Here is a 26,632-nt window from a genome sequence, read left to right as displayed (position 1 = left end):
TTCTATTCACACGCACACACTCCTCATCCACCAAGCACTATACACACACATGCACATCATCCGCCAAGCTCTGCTCTCATGCTAACTCCTGTCGTCTCTGCCACTTGCCTTTGACTGCCGTCGGACTCCTCTTGCCTTAGCTTCCTTGCCCCTGTCTAGCCTTCAATGCCGGGATCCCACACGCCGCCTCTGCCCCAGCTACGCCCGCTGACGTAGCCTGCTTTGGCTGCCACGGCTTCCCCCAGTCACAGCTGTAAGAATACATGCCAAGGGGAACAGGCCCACTCGCCTAAGGCGAGGAGGGTACCGCGAACCACAATAGCTGCGGAAGAAGGTGAGCCAAGAACTTTGGCACCTTCATGGATGATTTGCCATCATCGCTGGAGCTGCTTGCGCCTACATCGGAATCGGCCATCGTTGATTAGCCTGCTTCCAGTGTCCTAAAACTTCCTCGAGGTTGGAGCGTTGAGACTGTAAATCTGAGAAATTTAGGAGAACTAGAATATTTATTTCATTAGACAGTAGTTTGAGTTGTAGTAACAATCCTAGCATAAGAACGTGAGGAGATTAAAATAGAAATAAGTATTTACCTAGAAGCAGACTAAAGGACCGCTGTCTAGGTTTGAGTGAGGAAGAAGGGATATTGCTGTTCCGCGAAGTTGCGGCTGATCTATTGATGTTGTGTATCAGCGTCAGTGTTTGACCCTTTTCTTCCCTTGTGGATTTAGGTAAGGTTTTCTTACTTGGGCTGAGGTTGATCCTCTTTTGCCACCTTGGCTTAGGGTTTACGCTTGGTGCGGGCTGCCGACAATATCTGCTTTAACAGAATCGTCGTTTCAGTCCTCTGCCTCAGCTTCTTTTCCTAGCTTATGGAACTCGGCTGCTTACCTTTTGCTTTGCCTATTTGGCTCGCGGTAGATGCTGCTCGAGTTCTTCCTTCGGGCTGTTTGCCTGTTTGGAGGGGAAGAGCTGTCAGCTTCTTCCTTGTCAGTTATCAGGGCGGGAACTCTATTACTCAACAGAGGTGGTAGACGAGAGCCGTTCCAGTAATGACAATCGGCAAGGTTTGCTTGCTTTGTCAATCTTGCTGCTGTTGTGGTCGGTCGGTACCTGCATTCATCAAGAAGATGCGCTCAGTTTTCCCAACCCCGCGAGCAGCTTGGACTGCGGAGAAGGATTCGCTTGGCTCACCTTCTTCCGCAGCTATTGTGGTTTGCGGTACCCTCCTTGCCTTAGGCGAGTGGGCCCGTTCCCCTTGGCATGTATTCTTACAACAGCCTATACTATATCCAGTCCGCGCCGGCCTGCTTAAGTCAAGTCCAGTTCCGCCGGCGAGCTCCGCACACCGCCACCTTCAGTTGTGCTCTCCACTCCGTTCCGCACCGTTTCCGCACCGCTTCCGCACCGCCTGTGCGGTGCACTGATTGCTCCGTGGACAATTTGACACGTGTTCCAGAATTGATCACCACAGCGGCCACCTGCACACTTCCACAGGTGCCAAGTACCCACCAATAGATGATAGGGGCCAGCTCTAGAAATATATAATTCCTGTGGTAAATACCTTGTTTTTGCCAAGTATTTGATATTGCTTTCCAAGGTAGTTGAAAATGTGTTCTAAAATAGTTCCAGTAATATCTAGAGTCAAGTTGGAGCTGGTTTTCAATTGAATTCAACTCCTTTCCAAAGTGCCTTCAGCTCAATTGAGCATAATTTAAACATAAACTCATCATGAACCCAGAATAAATTGAAGCTCAAGTTCCAGGATATATCTAACAGGGTTCTCAAACAATATTGTGCAATGGCACTTGCATGCAAGTGCCAAGCAAACTCCCATGGTGTTGTATCCCCCAAGCAGCTTCTATGGGCTTTGAAGCAAACTTAGCTCCTCCTCCAAAGGAGGGACTTAGGAATGAGTGAAGATTTTTGAATTTGGCACAGAAAAATTGAATAACTTTTTAACCACAGTGCATACTATATAGAGTGGCATGGAAAAGATGAGAGAAAAGGCCTTCATCTTGCCTTTCTCCTCACCAACATTGGAGACCATCCTTCTTCATCTTCCCTCTAAAATGGGCTTCCCAAGTCCATCATTTAGCAGTTTTGTCTAGCTGCATGGGGCCACAAAATGCATGCCTCTGCATGGGAAAAAACTGAGACTCAAATTCCTTGGGTTGCTTGGTGGTAACAAGTTGCTTAAAAAATAAAAGAAATATTGTAGAATGTGGCTGAGCTTCTTGGCTACTCATTACATGTTCTATGAAATTGTCTGGATAAGTTTTGGGAAAGATATGGCCAAACAAAGAAGTTGTACTTTGACTGCATAACTCTCACGCTGTGGTGTCCAAATGTGTTTCAAGTATCAAATCACATAAAGCTGGAGTTTGCTATTGAGAAGGAGACATATTTTGAGATGTATTATTGCATAATTGAATTCTACAGGTCATTTAAACCCTATTCACTCACTGGAACCACTAGGCTAGCTACACTCAGTGTAGTATTATACTGTGTTCATAAACATAATCACATACTGCAGAGACATTGTAAATAGTATAGAATTAGAATCAAGGACATATTTATAGTGTATGTAGTGGTGTGGTTTGGCTCTGCCCATGGCATGGTTCCACCTGTGGACACCTCCAGGGTTGTTGTTTGGCTCCACCCATGTACCACAGCATGGCTCCACCTGTGGACACCTCCATAATTGTGTAGGATCCATGGACACCACCACGTGGACACCATATGGACACCAATTGTGCACCACCACCACAGCCACGTGGATACCATCACCTTGCATCAGAGAGAAAATATCACAGGCTGGGCCTTTCACATCTCTATGAAAAGAACACACTGGTCATGTATCCAAGCAAGGCCTATATTTTTGATGAGTTCTGGCTGAATTCTAGATGATTTCTGTATGATTTATTGTGATTTATGGATTATTTCAGGATGATTTCCAACTGAGTTCTAGCTAACTTCCAGTCTTGTTCATACCTATCAATTCCAATCTTTCTTCATCAAAGGCCTCTAACACATTTATAGAAAAAATATCACATATGGTACTCTCTGGAAAGTTGGAACAGATCTCCCCTGGTTCTAAGTCCAAGATTACCAGTGATATCTTGGTTAACATTCTTTTTCATCTGGAAGAAGATCCAAAATCAACTCTGTCCAACCTTTCAAACTTAGTCAGGGACAAATTTGATGTCCAAATATTCAACCCTGCAATTTACAAAACACTCAAGTCAATCAATGTAACTGGAAAACAGTACACCAGTCCCTCAGAAATGGAACAAGGGAGCCTTCCTCCAACATTTGGGGGGTTCAAATTCGACTCCTGCACTGTTTCAGAAGCTAAATTCAGGAAAAAAAAGTCCCAGCCAAAAATCTCCAGAACTTTCTGCAACTTTGAATCCCCCATTTTATCCCATCTGTTGTTGCAATCCATTCAGGACCCACACAAGCAGGAAAAAAGTGAAGTCCAAAACTTTCCCATCTCATCATGACCCAATGGCTGGCCCAGAGTCCAGACCGGCCATCAATTGCATTTGATGGCCGGTCAACACTGTCCATCATTTCAACACACTTTTACATAAACCCCACTTGATGACCCGGTTGGGTCATCCATTCACAAGTGGTTAACCAATACTCCAACACTCAATGACCTGACCCGGTCATTGAGTGCTCAATGGCCCGGTTACCCAGTCTTTGGGTTGATACAGACTCCACTCAATGACCGGGTTGATCATTGAGTGGTGTGTGTACCATCCACTCAATGGCCCGGCCACCCAGTCATTGAGTGGATACCCACTCCACTTGATGGCCCGGTCACCCTGGTCATTGAGCGGATACAGACTCCACTCAATGACCGGGTGACCGGGCCATTGAGTTTGGTGTGTATCCGCTCAATCACCCGGTCATCAAGTGGATACACACTCCACTCAATGACCGGGTGACTGGGCCATCAAGTTGGGTGTGTATCCGCTTGATGGCCCGGTCACCCGGTCATCGAGTTGGGTTTGTATCCACTTGATGGCCGGCACCCGGTCATTGAGTTGGGTGTGTATCCGTTTGATGGCCCGGTCACCCAGTCATCAAGTGGAGTGTGCATCCTAAGGCTGTAACCCAAACCCATGCCCCGGGGTCCAGGGTTTGGGATAGCCTCTGGCAATGCCCCAAACCCCGGGGCATGATGAATAGGTTGGGGGGGGGGGGGGAGCGTGAAGAAATGATGTTGGAATTCTGACATCCGCGGATGCGCGCATTCTCTCATCTACGCATGCGCGCACCAAGTAGCCCAGTGTCCGTATCTCTACTCAAACTTGCCTCTGACTTCCTCCCGTTCCCCGTCATCTCCTTTCCTAAAACAACCAACTCCGCCGACCGATTCTTCTCAAAACATCAACCATGCACGTCTCAACTCATTGTCTCAACTCATGTCTCAAGTCAGAACCACAACTCAGCCGCTCGGTCCTCAAGCTTAAAAGCAGCCTCTGATTGCCTTGTTCTCGGTTCCTCAGCAGACTCCTCGACCTCAAACAGCTCTCCTGCTCAGCTTTGCTCCCCCAACAAACAACCTTCCACCATTCCCTTCTTCACACTCCCCATACGACTTCGTGTCTTCTCCTCTATCTTCTATCGCTCATATCGATCATTGTTCGATCTCATCGCTTCCAACCAGAACTCAATTTGTCCTTTAGCTCAACAGCTCTCATTCTGGTAGCGCCTACGCGATCTCTTGAATTCATTAATTGGTTATTTCCAATTTGGTGAGAAACAACAAATCCTCAAGAATTCATCAACAATCCAACCTAACCTCTCCTTGTTTATTCTCCACAGTGTCTACTATTACTCCCTGTTTGATCTGATCTATCTTAGTCTGTCCGTGCTTGTTCCTTCAAAAACTCACTATCATTGTGGTATGCTCAGTTTTCATCCTTATTGTCATTCAACCAATCTTGCTCTTGTTTTTACAAATTCTAACATCTATTGTTTTTAGTCTTGGTTCTAGTTTCAATTATAAAACCTGTTTTCTCTCAAATGATGATTGCTTGGGGTTTTTAACTTTTGATGGGGCTGCTTGTAAGCCCGTCAAAGGCCTGATACCAGTCCTTGATGCACAAAAGCTGCTTGATGCTGCTTGGTGCCAAGGCAGATCACTGCCAAGAAACAATGCGTTGGCCTTATATTGAAAACACATGCTCAGATGAGGTGCTTGTGCAGGAATAGCAAGGAAGTGTCGCGCCATGCATGAGTGGTGTCAGACTAATGCAAGGAGTGCAGAAATGGGGTCAGAAGACTGCATGCAGCTGCAAGGGTGCATAAATGAAGCGGGGACATGTCAAATACAGAAGAAATGGGGTTGGTCCCCTGCATATGCAGTGGAGATAAGAGGGATAGAAAAGAGTATGTGTTTGGCTGGGGCTGAGTATGCGTATAACTGGGAAAGGTGACTTGAGGGGTGTGACAGGTTGATGACTAGGGCTGGCCGGGTCCACGAGGGTCCAGGACGGTGTAACTTCCAATCCAGTGGGGTTCCAGTGACACTTCCGGTGGTAAATAGGGGTAAAATAAGCCGTAGAATCCATTCCTGATGTACGTTTGGTGGTATCTTGAGGTCTAGTATGAGTAAATCTGTAGACAAGGAAAAACTTTTGATTTTTCACTTTTCCGTCTACCACACCGAGATATTGTAATGCTCCACAATGAAGGTGGCATGAAATTGCCAAAAATGAATTTTAAATGTTGGGTCCAAGATCATTGCACAGATATAAACTGTCTTTTCCAGAGCGCTGCAAAGGTATTGATTGATCTTTGCTATCATATTTGTTTCTGGAATGACAAGTTGTGCTTGATTGTATGGTCCTTTTCAAGCCTTGTGAAGGTGGGTCACAAGTGTTATGTAGACAGGCAGAGCCGAGTTGAGAGTAGGATACTTGGAAGTGCTGAGCATGGTGGTTGCCTCGGCCAGGGGTTCAAGCAGCCGCATGATGTATTTTGCTTGTTCCCACTCAGTGTTTGATAACCTGTATTTGGAAGCCTTGCGGCTGTCTTCGCAAAAGTGGTTTCAGGATTTTTGAAGGAGCAGCACTTGCTCAAGCATCTCATAGGTTGAGTTGCAACGTGTTGAGATGTTGATTTCAAGCAATTTGAAGTTTTTGTCTTTGATCTCAGGTTGCGCAAAGCTGACTGCCTTTAGAAATCTCTCTTGACGTTGACAAGAGAACCTTACATAAGTACACAAGCCAAGGACTTGCTTGAGGATTGTATTTGCATTAACATTGGCACCATCCGGCTAGGAAGTAACATAGGTGATTGCCATTCGGGGGTCACGCGCAGGCTTGGTTTGTGGATGAGACAATCCCATATCAACCGTTGAAAGCTCCTTGCCATCAAGTTCATCTTCATCCTCCATTTCCTTGCCATCAGGTTCATCTTCATCCTCCATTTCTCCAAGGACAGAAATTCCAGCCTTTGCCACAAGATTGATCACGTGCGCAACACATCCAAGACAGTTTGTTGAGATGTCAAAGTCCAGGATTTGCAGAGATAGATCGCGTGCCATCTTGTTGTTTGTGGTGGCATTGTTGGCGGTGATTGTGTTCAGTTTTCCAATGCAGTCGCAATTATCAAGAACATTGTAAAACATGCTTGCAAACATTTCACCCGTATGACTTCCTGGAAGGATTGATTTCAGACAAATCAACCAAAACCCTCCCATAAATAATTAAAACAGATTTATTGACATACCTTGAACATCAGGACTGCCAATGTCAAGTCCATCAATACAATTTTTTTGTCAATAAAATGAGCCGTCACCCCCATGAAAGCTGTACAGTTGGGTGCATTCCAAGCATCCTGAGTGAAACATATCTTGTCCTGTTTCTGCAGATATTTGGTTTTGAGCATTTGCTGAGATTGGAGATGTGCCCAGGCGAGTTGAGTGGCAATTCCTGATCTGCACATCTTGTTGAATAGGGGCATCACATCCTCAATGAAAATATGAAGGAGCTTGCGGAAAGACTTTTGTTTGACTAAGGAAAACAAAAGGTCACATTCTGCCACAAAATAGACTAGCGCGTTCTTCAAAGATTTGCTGTTGAGTTGCACCTGAAGTGTAAGATTGAGATTTATTAGTGTTACATCTTCAATGAGCATAGAGAATAGGAACAAGAAACAACATACCTTTGGCATAGAGAAGAGGAACAAGAAACAACATACCTTTGGCTTGCATTCACCCTTCTTCACCCAACTTCCAATATCCATTTGGCTAGATTTCTGGGTCTTCTTCAGAAGATTTGGATCAGCAATGTGGTGGATTGTCATAAGGTGCCTGTGGAGGTTTTTTGTACTTTGCGTCTTGTCTCTCTTCAACTTAGCCCCACAGACACAAGGGGCCATTGATCTGATGAGGTGTGTCCAAAAGAGATTTTTCTCTATTGGAGGCCATGGATTCAGAAATTTGGGGTGTTTCCTGATTCAGGAAGGCCCTTTCTGCATCCCCTCCTTGTAAAGGAAATTGGGTTTGCAGGAAGGAATTTAGGTCCATTTTTTTTCCTGAATTTTGGTCCTGAAACAGTGGGAGTCAACTTTGAACCCCCCCCCCATTGGCATGATTTTGTTCTCAGGTGTGTGACTGATGTTGGATGCAAGATTGTATACATTGATGAATCTGGGTTCAACTCTGAGACTCAAGCATCCTGTGGCTAGGCACTTTCAGGTAGGTGTTTTAACATCTTAATAACACTTCATTTTTATTGCTTGCTTGTAATAAAAAATGTTGATTGATTTTTCTATATTTAGGTCAAGTTTCACAGATCAAGACAAATGCTTGTGGTAGCATGATCAATCTGGTGGGTGTGATGTCAACTAGCGGGTTTCTGTACTGCAAATTGTTGAATGAAGACAGCAAAAAAAGCAAGAGACAACAGCAAACAAGATTTGTAATTTCCTACTCAGACTGCTAGATCATTGTACACCTGGCTCTCTTGTAACAATGGACAACTGGTGAAGACTTTGAATGGGTCATCAATCTTCTCAAAGAAAAATACTTGCCAATGCTCAACTCAATTGAACTTACTTTCAACATTATCACAAAGATATCTGATCCCACCATGAGCTTGCAGCAGCAATTTGTGAAGCCATCAATGAAAAAATGACCTCCAAAATCTGTTGAAATTGCTGCTCACTGCCAGAAATTCTACAAGGCATGTAGTGAGATGCAGCCTATGGATGGAACATCATAAAACACCCAGAAAGTTACTACTAAGCATCATAGTTTAATAGTTTCTACTTTTGAATTCTGTACCTAAAAACTGCACAAGAAAGCTCTGCATAGCTTTTAAACCATTCAACAACATTTTTTAGGCAGCTTACCTTAATCATAACAAGAGTTAACTAATGTTAAAAAACAAGTTCAAAAAATAAACCTGCCTGAAAATGTGGACAGGTTCTGGTTGATTTCAGAACAAAAAAACTTAATATCAGGACAAGAATTTTAGAAAAGGAGACCACCTTTGTTGAAACATAGAACAGAAACAATAAGAAACAGGAAAAGAATAGTAAAAAAGATGAATGTAAAATTGAAAATGTGGACATAAATTGGGAATAGAGCATGAGATGGGCGCGTTTTGTATGAATGGGAAGGTTAAGAGCAGATGTTTAATTTTCCGGGACAACAAAGGGGGCCTGATTTTTCTTGGCCAACTCAATCTCCTCGGCCAGCACTTCTCTGGACTTCCCATGTCTGAAGCCGTATATTTGAGTATCAATTGTATCAACCGTCAACATCCTGATCACATGAACCTTTTTCATTTGTCCGTATCGTCTTAGCCGCCCAATCGCTTGGGTCTCGCACGCTTTGAATTTATCGGCCGTGGGTAAAAATAACGGCGAGACGAAGAAGGCGTAGTTGGCATTTGTCAGATTGGCACCTGCGTAGAGGATCGAGCAAGTCAACATCAAAAGAAATCAGATGACATCAAGAACTCCAGTGAGCTTGACTTACCGCTTGCACTCGAGTCGGTAGCATGTAGCAGAAGCACTCGGATGTGAGGGTCCACTTCATTCTGAAAGTTGCTCATCACTTTCATTTGGTTCAACGCTGTTCCCTTGACACGCGCAACACCGATCTTGCGAGCTTCGAGGGCGTCATACACCTTGTCTAGCAAATCACTAAACTGTACAAAGACCAGGACTCGATCATCCTCCTTGAGCTGCTTGATTAAGTGACACATTCGTTCCAATTTGATGCCAAATTGACCGGATGCCTCATCATGGCCCAACGAGTCGGCCCTGATTACACTGGTGTCACGTGCCGGCGCACCACAACCACGAGTATTCTTTTGCCAGCATTCCTGATCGCGCGCGCATTTGTTGACGAGACTCAGTGGGCCAGAATGTCCACAGGTTGAGAGGATAGCCAAAGGTTCTGTTTGGCCTTCGTGGTCGATGGTGATTGGAACGTGTCCCTGCTGAACATCACGTACGATGGTGAAGTAACGCTTAGATCGTAGACGATTGACCAGTTCTCGGTTCAGCTTCCGCAACAGATGGATCAGTTCCCGTGCAGCCCACTTCCGCGCAGCAAGCATCTCGTCTTTACTTTGCTTCTTGATGTCTTTCACATCTACATCCTCGCCCGCCTTCTTCCTGGCCTTCGCCTTATCAGCTGCAAGCTTCGGGTCGAGGTGAACTAGAACTTCTTCAACGTCCGGATCGTTTAGCGAAATCTTGGGCGCCACCACCTTGTTATCTTTCAAACGGCATCCTTCTTCAGTCAAGATAGCTTGCAAGCGCTCGTTGGCTTCTTCGTCGCCGATGTTCCCAAACGAGTTCTTGATGTACTCTTCAAATGGAGGAGTGCGCTCATCTCTTTCGTATAAGCCCTCTGACTTGGTGTAGCTGTAAAGGATTGCTGCCTGTTTTAGTCGTACTCGAAGCTCCGCCAAACACTCTTCCAGTTGTGAAGTTCGCTCCTTGAGAATGATGGTGCAAGCCGCCCCAGCATTGGCTGCTCGATGGGCTGCAGATTGAGAGTCCAAGTCTGAAGTGAAATGTGAACAACGCTTCAACAACGCCTCCTCGGCGGATTTGCTTTCTCCTAACGCTGCTGCAAGTCTCTTTTCTCGATCAGCAATACCGCTGTTTGTTTTTTTCGTCCTTGAAACTTTTTTACTGCGCGGATTTTTTTTTTAAAAAAACACACTTTTCAGTAACAGCGGCGCCGATCTTGATAAAGCTCTAGATCTATGGAGGCAGAAAACGTTGTTAATGACTTACATATTCATATCGAAAGATTGCAAGTGATGATCGAGTTCCAAGTAGATTGCCCGTTCAGCTGAAGGCAAGATGATAGGCTCCAAAGTTTCTTCATACGGTATTTCGTCAATCTCAGCGACATTCTGTCTGACAAATCGGTCTAAAAAGCTTTGAGCGACTTCATCTCGCCGGTTATGCCAGGCAGCAGATCTGATTTCTCGGAATGAATGGAACTGCTCGGCTGCGGTTTGATGTTTCGTGATAGACTTGACAATCTCCTTGGGGCCTTCGCCATCATCATCTATTCCCAAATGAATGTGAAGCAATCGAGCGATCCTGAACCAAATTGTGGCAATGCATTCAGTACTGATAGAGAGATGAGGACAGCCTCTTGCTCAACTTGAACTTACGATTTGATCTCAGTAAAGTTGGCGACGGGAGGTGTACCGGATAAAACCCAGGTGCTATGCGACTTGATGGTTCCAACAGCTAGCCGTTCTCGACCTCCCAGATAGGTATATTCATCAATAACTCTACGACGCCAGCTGAACGTTCGGAGGTCAATCAGCGGTTATAGTTTCCTGAAGCTGAAGAGAATCAACGCACTAAAACATGTGGAGAGGCGGGCAGTGCATCTGGGTCCAGTCATCTTGGGCATCGCTATTCAATTTCCATACATCACCGCCATGCATTTTCTCAGCTTTTGCCTTCCCATTGCTTAGCTTTTTCTTCTTAGGCGGTGGAGTATCGGACTGTGAATACGACCAAGTGGAAAAAAACACGTGGATCAGCCGGCAAAATTTCGAAAAGATTAGATAGGAGACCTACATCTTCTGATTCATCACTGTTTCCTTCCTTGGCACCTTCTGATGCGTACTTCTTAGCGTATGCCGCTCCTTTCAATCGTTTAGTCTGTAGCAAGCGAGCGGTTTCAGCTTGCTCCAATTTTGCTTTGGTCTCCGCAATAGCCTCTTGCATCGATTCGGCACCTCCGTCTTCATCGGTCAGAATCTCAACATGTTTCTTCAAGTTTTCCAACGTCTCACTAAGACAAGACTGAAAAAATCTTCCACCAGTAGGCTCATTGATAATTTCCCTCGTCCCGCCAAGATGAGAAAGATTGTTCCAATAGATTTGGCTACCAAAAAGAGTTTCGGATACGACTACCACATCAGCTTCTTGTAAATCACTGATACTTGTTGAATTCAAGTCTGTCATGTTGATGATTCGGTGAACCTTGGTGGTACTTTTCCCAGTAAACTTCGAAAACTCGGTCGGCCACTGGCCGGAAAGATGAGCTGGGACGACAACCAGCGTGGCATTCAATCTGATATGACCTTGCGTCTGTGCCTGAGGGATCTTTGGGAGCTTATCGCTCAGCGTACTACATATCAAGCCAATAGTAATTGCTGTCTTGCCGTAACCAACTTCATCTGCAAGAACACCTCCTCTGATTAATACGGGTCGCTCTGCTTTACCCTCAGCGCGCCAGCCGAGGGGCAACAAAGCAGCTTCGGCAATTTCTTCTTCAACAAACGTATGCTCGACTCCGTCGTCCAGTTTCTCTTGCGATAACATCCATGACAATGATCGCAGTTGCTCAGGTCGAAGAGGTATGACAAATTGTTCGGGTTGCTTAGCCGCAGGATCCTTCTTGTTACTACGAAGGTAAAAGTTGAATTTCGGGCGAAGGAGCGAGGCGGCACTGGATTCATGCCCGAATGTGAGCCTCCAAGAGGGATTCACAGTCCCACTGAGAGCTGAGACGGGAAATCGAGCAACGGCTCGATGAACAAGAGTGGCGAAGCTGACACCGATTTTCATCTCTCCGCAACCGTTGATCAGTCGCAGGTGAGTAACAAAAGGAGCCGGTCGAGTTTTTAATGCCTGGCGGAGTTCAGATGGCGGCAGGGTAAGTAAACGGTTTGAAAATTGGGCCAAAATCATGGATAGATGATGGCAGACCTGCTCATAACGACCCGCTTCCACTGTATCTTCATGTGGCACAAAAGTACTCTTGACCTTGTTTTGCTTCAAGAGCCACTGCACAGTAGGTGGTGAAGGAGCGCATCTCTGGCAGTTTGTCGCACACTATTCATAAAATTAACTCCGGTCAGTGTACGAAGCTTGGAAATGCCCTAAAGGTAATGTGCTATTTACCTGCTTGGAGTCACTGATCGAACTCCACTTGGACAAGGATTCAGGAGGCGGAATACGCTCGATGATCCAGGCTAATGCTTGGAATGCCTTCTCACCCTCATGCGGCACATCGATTTCTTTCCATGGGCCATCGCCCCACACTGCATCGTACTGGTTGATGGGCAATGGAACTTTACAGGCCATTACAATGTTGGCTTTTTCACATCCATTATTGTCGAGCTTGACAGAAACGCCGTTAGGGGGAATGTGGTATACGCCATCCGTGACGTTGGCTTCAGCTTGGACATTTGTATGCAGAGCAGCACTTAGACTCAGCTTCGGAGCTTCGATCCACTTGCTCGAAACATTACATTTGACCGTAGTAGACTTGTCGGAATTTGGCCGCCAGCTCGGATCCAGAGTGGCCACAATCGGTCGGACCACCCCATAGTCGAGCTTAGAATGATCTATTGAAAATACCGCGCAATCATCAACAGGATCGCCGCTGCGAGTGGGATCCAGGAAAAGATAAAGCGGTGGTAATCCCTCATCATCATCAGTTGGCTCCTTTCGATGAAGCATGCTTTGGGCTGTTCCACATTCTGAATGTAACTTCCATTTACCGTCCAATGAACGATCGAGATATTTGCGAGCGACGTCTGGTATGGAGATCAATAAATGTGACCACCATTCGTCCGCCTGGGCATCTTCAGTAACCAGACCCATGTCCTTCCGCCAACCTGGAACTAGGTCGCCGGCTCCTTTGAGCTCAAGATCAAACGACTGATTGATGGGCAATCGGAATTGCCATTTGCCGGAAATCAAGTCGGCTACGTCTCGTGAAATCCGCATCCGGGCAACAGGGGTGTTGAGTACAAGCCGGCGGGGACTTTTGATTGGTAATGTCTTGTCCGGCTTGATCGTTAGTCTCCATTCGGGCAGCAAGGGATCCAATCGCAATTCTAATACAGCCAGAGGTGCATCGAAAGTGGCCACCCATATAGCTTGTCGTTTGAGGGAGGTGAAATGGAATTCGACATCGGATGTCGCTGCTATGACGGCCTCGGTAATAAGTGCCCAGTCCTTCATATTAACCTCGACTTGAAGACGAGAGGCTTCGACGACGAACTGAGAAAACAAATCTTGATTGAGGCCAGCTACAGACAACCTCATGGGTAGAATTTCCTTCAGTTCGCGTTCAAAAGTACCAGGATTGAGACGTTCCGAGTCACGGATTTGATAGTTGTGAGATGGACGACCGCCGCATGTTTGACAAGAAGTGTAACCACAAGTTTGACAGCACTGGATCTTTGCCGATGCGGTTCCGGACCGACCTTCACAGATACAAAGGCGAGCACTGGCCATTGCTCGGCTGAAAAAACCGGGCTTGATGGGACAGGTCTTCGAAAGGTCTAGGGGGTAGGAACTGAGATCCTCATTCCCTGTAATGCAATCCTCTGGGTTAATTCGAGTTACTTCTTCCATCTCTACATCGTCTGATTTAATGGTTTTGGCGGTGCGTGGGATTGTCAAAATCAATGCTGCCATCATTGCGGAAGCAACGACGGTGGTACTCATCGCATTGCCGGCTAGATCGGCTAGTTGATCCTCGGACTCTTTGGTCAATAAGAGTCCCGAGAGTGGGATACCTTGCAATGATAAGGCTTCTCGGCCGATTAGTGGACCACCACGGTTGGTGACGTAGGCGATCATGTTGGGAGTCAGACATGGAGTCAAGCCGAATTTCCCACTACCGGTCATTCTGTCGACGTTCTGACTTAGATTCCAGATTAAGGTCTTATACAAAACATCGACGCCGTCTTTAACCTGTCTGAGCGTGTTGATATCCATGAGATCCACTACTCGTTCTGTTTGAGCGTTTGCCCAGTCGTTCCAACCCCCATCGATGACCTTGCATACTGGACCGTCCTGCCAAGCTGTCAGCGGTCTTTTATCACCAAGCTGTTCCTCAGCTCTTTGACGAGCGTGTCGACTTTCGCAACGAGTCCAATCGGTGGCCTGGCGACCTTGGCCATCTTTGTTAGCTTTGATGAACGCCAGTTCTTGCCGAGCACGGTGAACCAAGGGGTCGTCTTGATGAAACATGAAGGCTTCAAGAGGGGCAGAGGCCGGGCGAGCCATTTGGGAAACCAGTGTGAGCCAGGCACCAGGGATATTAGGCTGCTTGGGAATGCGTAGCTTTTTGGGGGTTGCCATCAAATATACACGAGTTCGGGTATGCGGGATATAATAATGTTTCGTGTCGAATCTGTTTTCATCAAGGCAGCATGTCCAGTCCAAAGGGAGTTATTAGTGGTTAGAAATACTAATTTAGGAGCTCGAGGAGAGAGTTGCTGACCTGGAGAACTCGGCATCATAGCCAATTGATTCGAATTTCTCTTTTACCTTCGGCCAGGGCGCGTTGCAAACGTTTTCGAGGATGATGATTGGCGGGCGGGAGTTTTCAACCCATTTAAGCATTCCGTGAAAAGTTCGACCGGATTCTCCACCAGCATCTATCGTCTATAAATACCGCGGGTAAGATGAGGATCTCGGCACTTTTAGGAATACAAAAAAAGGGTACGACATACCTTCTTCTGATTGTTCAGACCCGAATAATCGACGCAACTGGTCCCCGCCACTAACATGTCAACATCAGTTGGGACAGGGACTTTCGCACCGTAAGCGGTTGTGGCTTCATCTTCTCCCAGCTCGCAGACATCTCGAAATAGGATCGGAGGTTGAAAATTGCGCTCAATGTAGGCTTGTTTGAATGGTTCGATTTCGCAGGAAAATACGTGCTGGACTCTGAAATCTTTGCCCCAAAGTTGTTTAGTGGATTTGGCGATGAGCCCCAGCGCCAGTAACGGTGATTCGGTTCCACTGCATGAGTTTTTGTGTATCAGTCTAGCTCAAAGACACATTTGACTTGATAAAATGGACGACTAACGAGCACATGGTGGCTACACGTAGTTGGCGACCTCCTAGGTGCTCGAGCGTCTCCTTAAATTCCGGTCGATTTTTGACCATGTCGAGGAACATATCCGGAATTTCGGTGAGTGGAGCTAGTTTTGTTTCGTCAATCGTTTCTTTTTCTTTTTTGGAAGGACCTCCAATCTTTGCAGGTCTTGGTTTGGGAGTTTTCTTCAGGTGCAGCCCAGAAAATTTTCAGTCAGGGTAAAATATCACAGGCGGTTGAGGGCAAAACTCACGGTCAGATCTTTCTTGATGAAATTGCCCAGAGTGTTGCTCGACTTGGCTGTGGACTGAGGCGGGTTTTGAACACATCAGCTAGTACCAGCGTGTGACATAGCTGATTGGGGGTGGCACTTACCCGCTTCGGAGCGGAGATCGCCGGCGTATCTGAGAAAACAAAAGTGTAAGAGGGTGGTTAACGTTTAATTTGTAAGGGATTTCGAAGTACATGAAAGCAAAGACAAACCATCATCAGACGATGGTTCCGAGAGAGTAGAGTGATCATCATCGCTCTCATCATCGGACACGACGTGCCGAGCGCGCTTCGGGAGAGGTTTCTTGGGCTTGGAGGCTGAATCGCGGCTTGCGGCAGATTTCTTTTGGGGAGGCGGAGAGTCCTTGAGGGAGGTAGGCAACTTCTTTTTCGGAGAATCCCTCGATAAAGGCACGACGACTTTAACCGCGCTGCTCTTTGGAAGCAGATCGGATAACTTGGCCTGTTTCCTAGCTGACTGGATAAAAATTCGAGAAGAAAGAGTAAATGGGGAATCCAAAATCACTGGATAGATGCTACTGCAGATTGGGATGGGCAAACACACCTTGGTTTCTTTGGGATCCGAATTTTCGTCTTCGAACTTGCTCTTGGAGCCTGAAACTCTGCGGGTTCTCTTAGCATCCATACTGAGGGTCGTGAAGTTCTATTCGTGGGATGCGCTCGTAATTAGAGGTAAACTTGGTGGAAGTGACTGGGGAGTGCGGATGTTTCCGGTGCAACTGCTCAGAGGAAGGTGGGAAAAAGATGGAGTGGGATCAGCCACAGCCTCCTCCACCTCGCGTCGGATCCAGGGGGCTAACACGCATGCGCAGCCATGCGCAGCAGCCACCGACTCCGACAGCGCGACTGGAGTTGCGCTTATGTAATCTGCCAAACTGAATATGCTTATGTGTGCTGTCGTGCCCGTGTCACCCCCGTGAGACACCCCTCGGGGCCCCGGTGAGCTCGATCGGACCTTGGCCGGCGGAGTGAGTGTGACCAACCACCTCGTCTCATCCTCCACATCAGCATCAATCACCCTTCGCTCGACCACAACCACTTCACATCCTACCACCTGTTTGCCTCCTCTTCAACATGGCACCCAAGAACAGGGACTTCTCTGGCTATCAGGTTGAGTTATCTCGAATCAAAGCACGAATCAGCACCATCAAGCTGATGCATTCCCTCTCCTACTCAAAATATGCACGTGTAGTATGCCGCGATGTCATCCCTCGTCTTGACTGCTGACCGCTCCAAAATTCCTAGGCGGGATAACGAACCAACGGGCGAGCCTGAGACCTTGGTGGGTCGGATAGACCCCAAATCGATGGGGAGTCGCGCCTTCACAGAGTCTGTCCATATCAAGAAGGACATCTCCAAGAAGAAATCGAAACATATTTCCTCAACCGACGATCGACCCAAGAAAGCCACCGAAACAAACGGCCGAAGGTACGCCGATGTCATCGAAGCCATCCAACAGATCGAGGGCTTGAACTACAAACCACGGACCAACGAGACCCGATCGATCTACGAACTATTACTGTCGAGCGTCCAACTGATGTTAGGCGATCAGCCTAACGAAATCGTCCGATCGGCGACCGACATGACCATCGAAGCCATGAAGAACGATAACGACTACCCCAAAGACCTCGACAAGAAACGTACCATCGAAGAATTCCTGGGGACGATCTCCAGCGAGAAATTCAACGAGCTGAGTAACCTATCCAAGAAACTTACCGACTATGGGAATGAAGACCAGGCTCAACAGGCAGGCGGTGAGGGTGAGGATGGCGATAACCAGAAGCGGGCAAACGAACTGGATGACGACAATAATGGGGTGGCGGTGGTGTTTGAGGACGATGAGAATGGCGAAGATAGCGATGAAGATGAATTTGAAATTCGCGACAACTCGGACAGTGACGAGAATAGTGAAGCAGATGAAAACGATGACCCAGAGGATGACCAACTCAACGGCCAACAGACAGATCCCACCGATCAGATCCTCATCGGCCCCGACTCCACCTCGTCCGAACTAAAGAATAAAAAGGGCAAACAGGATCTGACCATCTACGATATCGACGGTTTTTGGCTCCAACGTTTGATTGGAAGTCATTTCCCCGATCCAATCGAAGCGGAGTCTAAGACCAAGGAGGCCATCAATCTCCTATCCGCCGACAATTCCAGCCTACGAGATCTCGAAAACAGTCTCGTCGATCTGTTCGATTACGACAAGTTTGAATTGGTCTCTGTTCTCACCAAACACCGTGACATCATAGTCTGGGGTACCAAATGGTCTCGAAGCGACGAAGACGAAAAGGTCAATTTGGCTGTCGTCATGAGAGAAAAGGGGGTGGGTTGGATCGTCAAGGCTCTAACCACTGGCCGTGGAATCAGTAATCCCCAGCTTCAAACGGCCGCCAACTCGAATAAGATGGATATCGACTCAGAAGAGACGGCTAAACCGACCAAATTCCCCACGAAAGCTAACTTGGAAGCCAACTCGTTCCTTCCCAATCCCAAAAAAATGCTAGATCTGAGCTCCATGGTCTTCAATCAAGGTTCTCGAACGATGACCAACAAGAAGTGCAAATTACCCGAAGGCTCTCATAAGGTACAACCGACGGGACAAGGCTACGAAGAAATTCATGTACCTCCACCGGAGAAAGCTCCCGTGAAGTCTGAAGATTTGGTCAAGATTACCGACTTGCCCCATTGGTCTAGGGAAGCCTTCAAAGGCGCCACCACCCTCAACAGAGTTCAAAGCAAAGTCTTTCCAGTCGCCTTTGGCCAAGATGACCCGATTCTATTGTGCGCTCCAACTGGAGCCGGTAAGGTAAAGTCACTACTAAATCGATTCATCTCGGGTGCCCTATTAACCTTCATCTCTCGCTGTTCACAGACAAACGTGGCTATGCTAACGGTTCTCAATGAAATCGCCAAGCACCGCAACGAAACCACGGGAGAGATCGATCTCGCTGCGTTCAAAATTGTCTATGTGGCTCCGATGAAGGCTCTCGTCCAAGAAATGGTTGGAAACTTTTCAAGCAGGCTCAAATATTTGGGTATTCAAGTCGGCGAACTCACAGGCGATCGGCAGATGACAAAAGATCAGATTACGATGACTCAAATCATCGTCACAACCCCAGAAAAATGGGATGTGATTACTCGTAAGAGTACCGATACTAGTTACACCAATCTGGTGGGCTTGATTATTATCGATGAAATCCACTTGCTACATGACGAACGAGGACCGGTTCTAGAAGCGCTAGTCAGTCGAACTATCCGGAGGATGGAACAAAACCATGAATACGTGCGCCTCGTCGGTCTTTCGGCTACCCTGCCCAACTATGCCGACGTGGCTCGGTTCTTACGGGTCAACCCGAAAAAAGGTCTATTCTTCTTCGATAGTTCGGCTCGACCGTGCCCCCTCAAGTTGGAGTTTATTGGGATCACCGAGAAAAAGGCTATCAAGCGTCTCCAGATCACCAACGAGATCTGTTACGAGAAAGTGATGAAGCAACTCAATGATAAGCAACAGATCATCATCTTTGTCCACTCTCGAAGTGAGACCACTCGAACTGCCAAAACCCTGAAAGAAGCAAGTATCGAGCGAGATGAAGTCGGTAAATTTATGTCGGGAGGACTAGCCACTCGGGAGATTCTAATGGAAACGGCCGAAAACGTCAAAGATCCGGGCCTGAAAGACATCCTCCAATTCGGTATCGGGATTCACCATGCTGGTTTAGAACGGGTTGACCGACGATTGGTCGAAGAATTGTTTGCCGATGGACACCTTCAAGTTCTGGTATCAACTGCTACTCTGGCTTGGGGAGTCAATCTGCCTGCGCACGCCGTCATTATCAAAGGCACTCAGATCTACAATCCCGAGAAGGGTAGGTGGGTTGAGCTATCGCCCCAAGATATCTTGCAGATGCTCGGCCGAGCAGGGAGACCGCAGTACGATACCTATGGCGAAGGGATCATCATTACAAATCATTCCGAGCTGCAGTTCCATCTGTCCATCACTACCAGTCAATTGGTGAGTGGTAGAGCTTTCTGTCTTGATTGCTAAAGATTTGTCAATTGTTAATTCCGTGATGTCTTCCTCCCTTCAGCCTATTGAATCTCAATTGGTTAGCAAACTGGCGGACATCCTCAACGCCGAGATCGTATTAGGTACAATTAGAAACCGTGAGGAAGCAGCCCAGTGGCTAGGTTATACTTACTGGTATCAACGCGCGCTGGAAAACCCGTCACTTTATGGCTTCCAGCATGACCCTGAGGACCCTCTCCTGCTCCAAAAGCGGTCGGATATCGTTCACACCGCCTTCTGTATACTCGAAAAGAGTGGATTGGCCAAGTATGATCGAAAAACTGGACTGGTCTCGACACTTGAACTGGGAAAGATTGCTAGTCACTACTACGTCACCAACACATCAATGTCCACCTACAAGCAACATCTCCGACCCACAATGACTCTTATTGAATTATTCAGGTCTGCTCTTGGGTGATCTCTAACCCATGACTTGCGCTTATCTCTCTTTTGCCTTCTTTGATGTATAGGGTGTTTGCTGCGAGTGACGAGTTCAAGTACGTACCTACTAGACCTGAAGAGAAACAAGAGTTGGCCAAGCTGCTCGAAAAGGTCCCGATTCCGGTCAAAGAATCTGTAGGAGACCCAAGCGCGAAGATCAATGTTCTATTGCAGGCGTACATCTCCAGACTGCCGTTAGAAGGATTCGCTCTAATGGCTGACATGGTCTATGTCACTCAATCGGCTGGAAGAATCTTAAGGGCTTTATTCGAGATATGTCTCAAGCGTGGCTGGGCTAGGTTAACTCACCAAGCCTTGGACTTATGCAAAATGGTCGAGAAGAAGATGTGGGTCTCGATGAGCCCTCTTCGGCAATTTCCATCCTGTTCAGCCGATATCATCCGACGGGCCGAAAGGAAGGACTTTCCGTGGTACCGATTCTTTGACCTCGAGCCACCGGAGCTCGGCGAGCTGATGGGAAATCCCAAGCTTGGAAAAACTATCCACCGATTCGTCCATCAGTTTCCCAAGCTGGAACTTCAAGCTCTAGTCCAACCTATCACCCGAACTATGCTACGAGTCGAACTCACGATCACACCAGATTTCATGTGGGATGAATCAGTTCATGGGACCGGCCAAATGTTTTGGATAATGGTCGAGGATGTGGATGGGGAGCTTATATTGTTTTCAGATCAGTTTCTCCTCCGTCAGCGATATGCCAACGAAGAACACTTTGTGACGTTCTACGTACCCATGATCGATCCGCTACCCCCGAATTACTTCATCTCCGTCGTTGCTGATCGCTGGCTTCATGCTAGTACTCGCCTTCCCTTATCCTTCAAACATTTAATACTGCCCGAAAAATTTTCTCAACCCACTCCACTCTTGGATCTCCAACCACTTCCCGTTGCAGCTCTACATAATAAGGCCTATGAATCGATTTACCTCAAGCAGGGTCTTAAGAACTTCAACAAGATCCAAACTCAAGTCTTCCAGGCGCTTTACACCAGCAACGACAACGTTTTAATCTGCTCACCCACAGGTAGCGGTAAGACGATCTGTGCCGAATTTGCTCTATTGCGACTATGGTCCCAACCTGAATGGCAGCGATGTGTTTGCATCGAGCCTTATCAGGAGGTCGTTGATGTTCGAGTGAAAGAGTGGAGACAGAAGTTCGGTCCTCTCGGAAAAGTGATTGAACCTCTGACCGGCGAGCTGACGCGGGATGTCGAGCTGACTGCAAGTGATGGGAGCAAGCCGGGACAAGCCCGAATTGATATCATCATCTGCACGCCAACTCAATGGGATCTAGTGTCAAGACGGTGGAAACAGCGGAAGATGGTAGAGCGAACGGGGCTGCTGATTGCAGATGAAATCCATCTGATCGGTTCTGAGATTGGACCAGCCTATGAAGTGATCGTGTCGAGGACTCGATACGTTACCGCGCAGAGCGAGATCAGCAAGACTCGGATCGTCGCCCTTGGTTGTCCATTGGCGAACGCGCGAGACTTGGGCGACTGGATGGGAGCTAATTCCCAGGCGATTTTCAACTTTGCTCCTGGATCTCGACCGTTGCCCTTGGAGGTCCATATTCAATCTTTTAATGTGCCTCATTTCCCATCGTTGATGATTCAGATGGCCAAGCCAGCTTATCTTTCAATCCTCGAGTATGCTCACGAAAAGCCAGTGATTGCGTTTGTGCCGTCACGGAAACAATGTCGATTGACGGCCTCCGATCTTTCCATCTATGCCCTCTCAGACGAAGATCCGCAGCGGTTCTTGAACATCGAGCAGGAGGACCTCGCCCCATATCTTGCCAAAGTCTCAGACGAAAATCTACGGGAGACTTTAGCCAGCGGGATCGGATATTACCATGAAGCGATGTCGAACACAGATAAGATGATTGTGCAAAAGTTGTTTGAGGTGGGCGCCATCCAGGTTGTCGTGGCTTCGAAAGATACCGCGTGGAGTATTCCCATGACAGCGTTTATGGTCATCATTATGGGCGTGCAGAACTACGAGGGCAAGGAGCATCGTTATGTGGACTACTCTTTCCCGGATATCTTGCAGATGATGGGACGAGCTTGTAGACCCAGCGAAGATACTACGAGCCGATGTGTGTTGATGTGTCAACAGGTTCGAAAAGAGTTAGTTGTCACATGCCTTGCTTGATTTAGCTTTTTTGTCTCTTGTTGACTGACCAGGTTATACTCTTAGGTTCCTGAAGAAGTTTTTGAACGAGGGCTTGCCCATCGAGTCACATCTTCATTTGTCTCTACATGATCATTTCAACGCAGAGATTGTCGCTAAAACCATCGAGTAAGTCAACTTTTTTTTTCTTGGGCACTTTAACATCGCTCACTCTCCACTTTTTGATCAGGAATAAGCAGGATGCAGTGGATTGGTGCACTTGGCAGTGGTTTTACCGCCGCTTGGTTGCCAACCCGAATTACTACAACATGCAGGCTACTGATCATCGACACCTGGTTAGTCGTCGAATCTGAATATGATTTTATTGGTTTCCTTCCGCGACTCTGATGTCTCTCTTCGTTTCCTATCGGGCCTACCCAGAGCGATCACCTATCAGAACTGGTCGAATCGACTCTTTCAGATCTACAAAACTCCAATTGTATTGCCATTGAAGACGAGATGGACACGACACCTCTTCCACTCGGAATCGTTGCGGCGTACTACAACATCAACTACATCACTGCCGATGTGTTCAGCATGAGTTTGACTGAAAAGACTAAGCTCAAGGGGATCCTTGAGATCATTTCTGCGGCGCAAGAGTTCGAGTCCATCCCGCTACGACACGGTGAAGAGGGTCTACTGAAGAAAGTGCATGACCGTGTGCCGGTGAAAGTGGGGAAAATAGAGTACCTGTCACCACATTTCAAGACCAACATCCTCTTGCAGGCCCACTTCAGTCGATTGACTCTACCCTCCGACTTGATGCTTGACCAAGTTGAGATCCTGAGGAAGGTTCCTAATCTCATATCCGCCGCTGTTGATGTCTTGAGCTCTCAGGAGTGTCTAAACACTACCGTTGCCATGGAATTCTTTCAAATGGTCGTTCAAGCTGTGTGGAACCACGATAGTCCGTGAGTATTCGACATGAATTGGCTTATCTCTTTTTTATTCTCCTAATCACTTATTTGATTTACAACAGATTAAAGCAAATCCCTGGTTTCACTTCCGATATCATTAAACGATGCACTGCAGCTAATGTGACACAAGTCACTGATATTATGGAGTTGGTGATCCCATCATTTATCTGAAATCTCAGTGAACCAGAAAAAAAAAAAAAAAACTGACTTTTGACGAAACAGGCTTGAAGATGAAGAGCGAAACCGACTGCTGCAGATGGACACAAAACATCTGGCGAAGGTTGCCCAGTTTGTCAACTCGTGTCCGGCAATCGAGATCAAGCACGAGATCGAGGACGAAGACTCACTGGTTACCAACACGCCAATCACATTAAAGGTCTCGCTGGTGGCAGAGGATGAAGAGGAAGAAGAAGGGGCGAAGACGGCCGTTGCAGGGAACGTGGTCGTCGCACCCTTTTATCCTACAGTCAAACAAGACTGTTGGTGGTTGATCGTGGAGGACCCTAAGCAGAAGAAGCTCTTGGGTTTGAAGAAAATCACCGGTGCTACCCCCCTGCCGACTAAAATCGAATTCTCCGTTCCCACCGCTGGCAAACATGAACTCAAACTTGACTTAATCTCGGAGTGAGTACTTTGCTGTTTTGATCCCACCAGAAACATTATTATTAACAATTGTCTCTCCTCGTATCATTCAGTTCTTATATTGGCGTGGATCAGGAATTGAAGTTGGAAATCAATGTCGCTGAAGGTGAAGATTCAGATTCGGACGACTCGGACGATTCGGATGAAGTGATGGAAGATCAACAGGTATCTGAGAAAGATTGAAAACGAACCTCCCCCCACTGATTCACTATCATTAATCTCAATTACACAAATATCCAACAACGCTAAAAAGGTTAGATTACCCAAGTGGATTGTTTACTTCTCATATTCTTGTTGATGTTGTTTCTGCCCCTAAAGAATGGTCTATGTACACACACCACACAAATAAATAAATAATGTAATATATCATTTCCGTGGAGGACCCAATTTAATGAGCTCAACCCCCCTCTCTTTACTTGACCTTCCCACAAGCAAATTTTCCTTTTCCATTGACTTTCAGTCTTGAAGAATCTAATTACACACAAAAACCAAGCCAAAGAATGCGACAACGTGGCCGTCTTCCCTAGATTGTGAAAGTTAAGTAGCTATGAATAAGAAAAACAGTTTGATGAATTCAATCCAGCAGACTTCCTTTCCCTTCCGGTTGGGGAATGCAGGCCACGATTCAACGTCCATTGAGAAATATTTTGATGTTTTCCAAAATTACGCGGTCATGGGACGTAGTTGTCTCCATAGCTCAGCGGTTTAGAGCGGCCGCCTGCAGTTCGTGGCACAGCGGCAGGTCACGTGTTCAAATCACGTTGGGGACTTTTCGCAGGTATTACTTTTTGCCGATTGACGGGCCAACGATTTTGTTTTGGTGTGAGAGATCTGTGGATCCAACACGCCAAACTCCCAAGGCCTATCTTGCAGTGGAGGAAGGGAAGGCCAGATGTTCACGTTCACTCCGAAGTGATCGGGACGGGAAATGTTTGTTTTATAGATATGTCAATACAGGAAGCTGTAAAGTACTTTGCACTCGATACAAATCATCAGGACTCAGGAGCTTTCGGTGATAGATTTCAAACGGCTGTTGGCAATTTGGAATACGTCTCGTATTCCCCTCTTCAGTTCAGCTTGCCAATTTTTATCTTGCAAGTGTACTGCAGGGGTTGGTGCTGCGTCTTTGGTTATTAAATCTTCCATCTCTTCGACTATTTCCGCTCGGCTTCTTCCATTTACAAAAGTCACGTATCGTAAACCAGGATATAGTTTTTCATACAGCGCGTTCAATTCCTGGATTCAAGATTGTCATTTATATATCAGTTTCACGCATCAAAAGCGAAACAGTTGTGGACTGATTCACACTCACTGCTAAACGATTCAGTACTGCTGGGTCCGCTTGGTTACCCTGTTCCTTCGAGCTCAGTTTGCTCAGCCCTTTGACCGCGCCAATGCGGGGATGGCTTCCCAAGAAATTGACTTGCTCGTCGCGATCAAAACGATTTTCGACAATATCCTGACAGTGATCGATGAGTTCAGAATAGGAGTTTGGGAGTTTATTTTGAAGATTTTCTCGTAAAATTGGGATGAGTTTGTTTTCGATTGAATCGGAGACTTCGAACAGTAGCGCGAGTACGTCTTGAAGCTGACCTGGCTCAGGATCGAAAAGGGTTTGGAGCGAAGGCAGTTGAACCGGCGATTGTTGCCTGAACTGAGCTAATTCCGGCATCGGTAATCCAGTCTTGTCTGCGAGTTCTTGCATAGCTTCATTGACCATTTCCTCAACTGATTTCGGCTGGCAATCGTCGAAGGACAATGAAATAGTAAAGATCTGACTTTGAGGAGAATTTTCTTGCCCCGGATCAGGTTCCTGTAAGGTATCCAATTGAGAGGCCAAGATGTCACTGCCGACGAAATGATTTTTCCGATCTTGTAATCGCTTTCTGATCAATTCAGGGTCGCCACTAACTTTGGGACGTAATAATAATTGAGGGTCAGAATGTTATTCTTGAGTAGCCTAGTAAAACACAGATGAGACAAAGGCGCTTACGATGTATAAAATGAACTTGACAGTCGGATTGAGCCGTTTTCGAGACATTTTTTGCGGACGCTGAGAAGCCACGTAACATGTCTCGATACCTGCGCTTCAGCGCGGAACAAGCAATCACGATTGCTAGCGGTTGTCCATCTTTGTGATCAGACTGGCCGAAGGACTTGAGATGCTCGATCATCTCGAGGGCCTTCGTTCGAATATTATCCAACCACGGTTCTCGATCCTAGGCAAAACTTAGCAAACGAGGTTCATCAAATTAGTGAGGCAAAAGAATATAAGTACATACTTACAAAATCATCCAGGGGTTTGCCCGATTTCATCTTCTCAATGTTGGATGGGGGATGTAAATCGTCTCCATCCAAGAACGGGATGTTCAAACGTCTGGCTAGTTCCACACCAAATGTACTCTTGCTGTAGTGCATCTCATCTCAGTTATCGATCAATATCTGCTTCGCCGGCAAGATCACATTTCAAGTATTGATGTAAGCTCACGAACCCAGATCCACTGACCCCGCCGACTACGAGCAAAGTCTGTTGCACGTTTTCAGCCATACTCGGACCAGATGTCGGGTGATACTTGATATGTAGATTCGATTATGTAGGTTGTCAGCTGTTGTCAGTTGTGGGGGAGGCTGGTAGGGAAGAACGGGCCCCCTGTTGACCATGACAGGATGACGTCATGCCCTCCCATGGCCAGGCGGGCGGTCAACAGCGGCGGAGTCGGGCGG

At 46.9% G+C, this 26,632-nt stretch overlaps 3 protein-coding genes across 3 annotated transcripts; 1 reads left to right on the top strand and 2 right to left on the bottom strand.

The window, feature by feature from the left end:
* Nucleotides 1-8,658: 8,658 nt before the first annotated feature.
* Nucleotides 8,659-16,271, bottom strand: PtA15_1A13 (uncharacterized protein; the record flags this gene model as incomplete). Its single annotated transcript, XM_053165135.1, has 12 exons — nt 8,659-8,930; nt 9,005-10,173; nt 10,279-10,593; nt 10,668-10,802; nt 10,864-11,009; nt 11,086-12,144; nt 12,223-12,348; nt 12,418-14,665; nt 14,756-14,919; nt 14,988-15,024; nt 16,009-16,103; nt 16,191-16,271. The coding sequence occupies 12 exons, from the start codon at nt 16,269-16,271 to the stop codon at nt 8,659-8,661; spliced, it is 5,847 nt and encodes a 1,948-aa protein (XP_053016230.1).
* Nucleotides 16,272-16,720: 449 nt separating this feature from the next.
* PtA15_1A12 (uncharacterized protein) lies at nt 16,721-24,091 on the top strand (the record flags this gene model as incomplete). Its single annotated transcript, XM_053165124.1, has 11 exons — nt 16,721-16,756; nt 16,839-18,458; nt 18,525-19,664; nt 19,741-20,120; nt 20,189-22,306; nt 22,377-22,478; nt 22,540-22,645; nt 22,731-23,260; nt 23,329-23,412; nt 23,489-23,890; nt 23,962-24,091. 11 exons carry the CDS (start codon nt 16,721-16,723, stop codon nt 24,089-24,091), a joined length of 6,648 nt encoding a protein of 2,215 aa, XP_053016229.1.
* An 816-nt stretch (nt 24,092-24,907) lies between these two features.
* On the bottom strand, nt 24,908-26,456 carry PtA15_1A11 (uncharacterized protein; the record flags this gene model as incomplete). The annotated part of the gene is made up of 5 exons (XM_053165113.1): nt 24,908-25,144; nt 25,221-25,819; nt 25,902-26,127; nt 26,195-26,315; nt 26,401-26,456. 5 exons carry the CDS (start codon nt 26,454-26,456, stop codon nt 24,908-24,910), a joined length of 1,239 nt encoding a protein of 412 aa, XP_053016228.1.
* Between the last annotated feature and the right edge of the window lie 176 nt (nt 26,457-26,632).

Source organism: Puccinia triticina, chromosome 1A, assembly GCF_026914185.1.
Source record: "Puccinia triticina chromosome 1A, complete sequence".
In the NCBI taxonomy this organism is placed as follows: Eukaryota; Fungi; Basidiomycota; class Pucciniomycetes; order Pucciniales; family Pucciniaceae; genus Puccinia; species Puccinia triticina.
The sequence above is the reverse complement of the archived record's forward strand: the minus strand, read 5'-3'. Positions and strand labels throughout refer to the sequence as shown.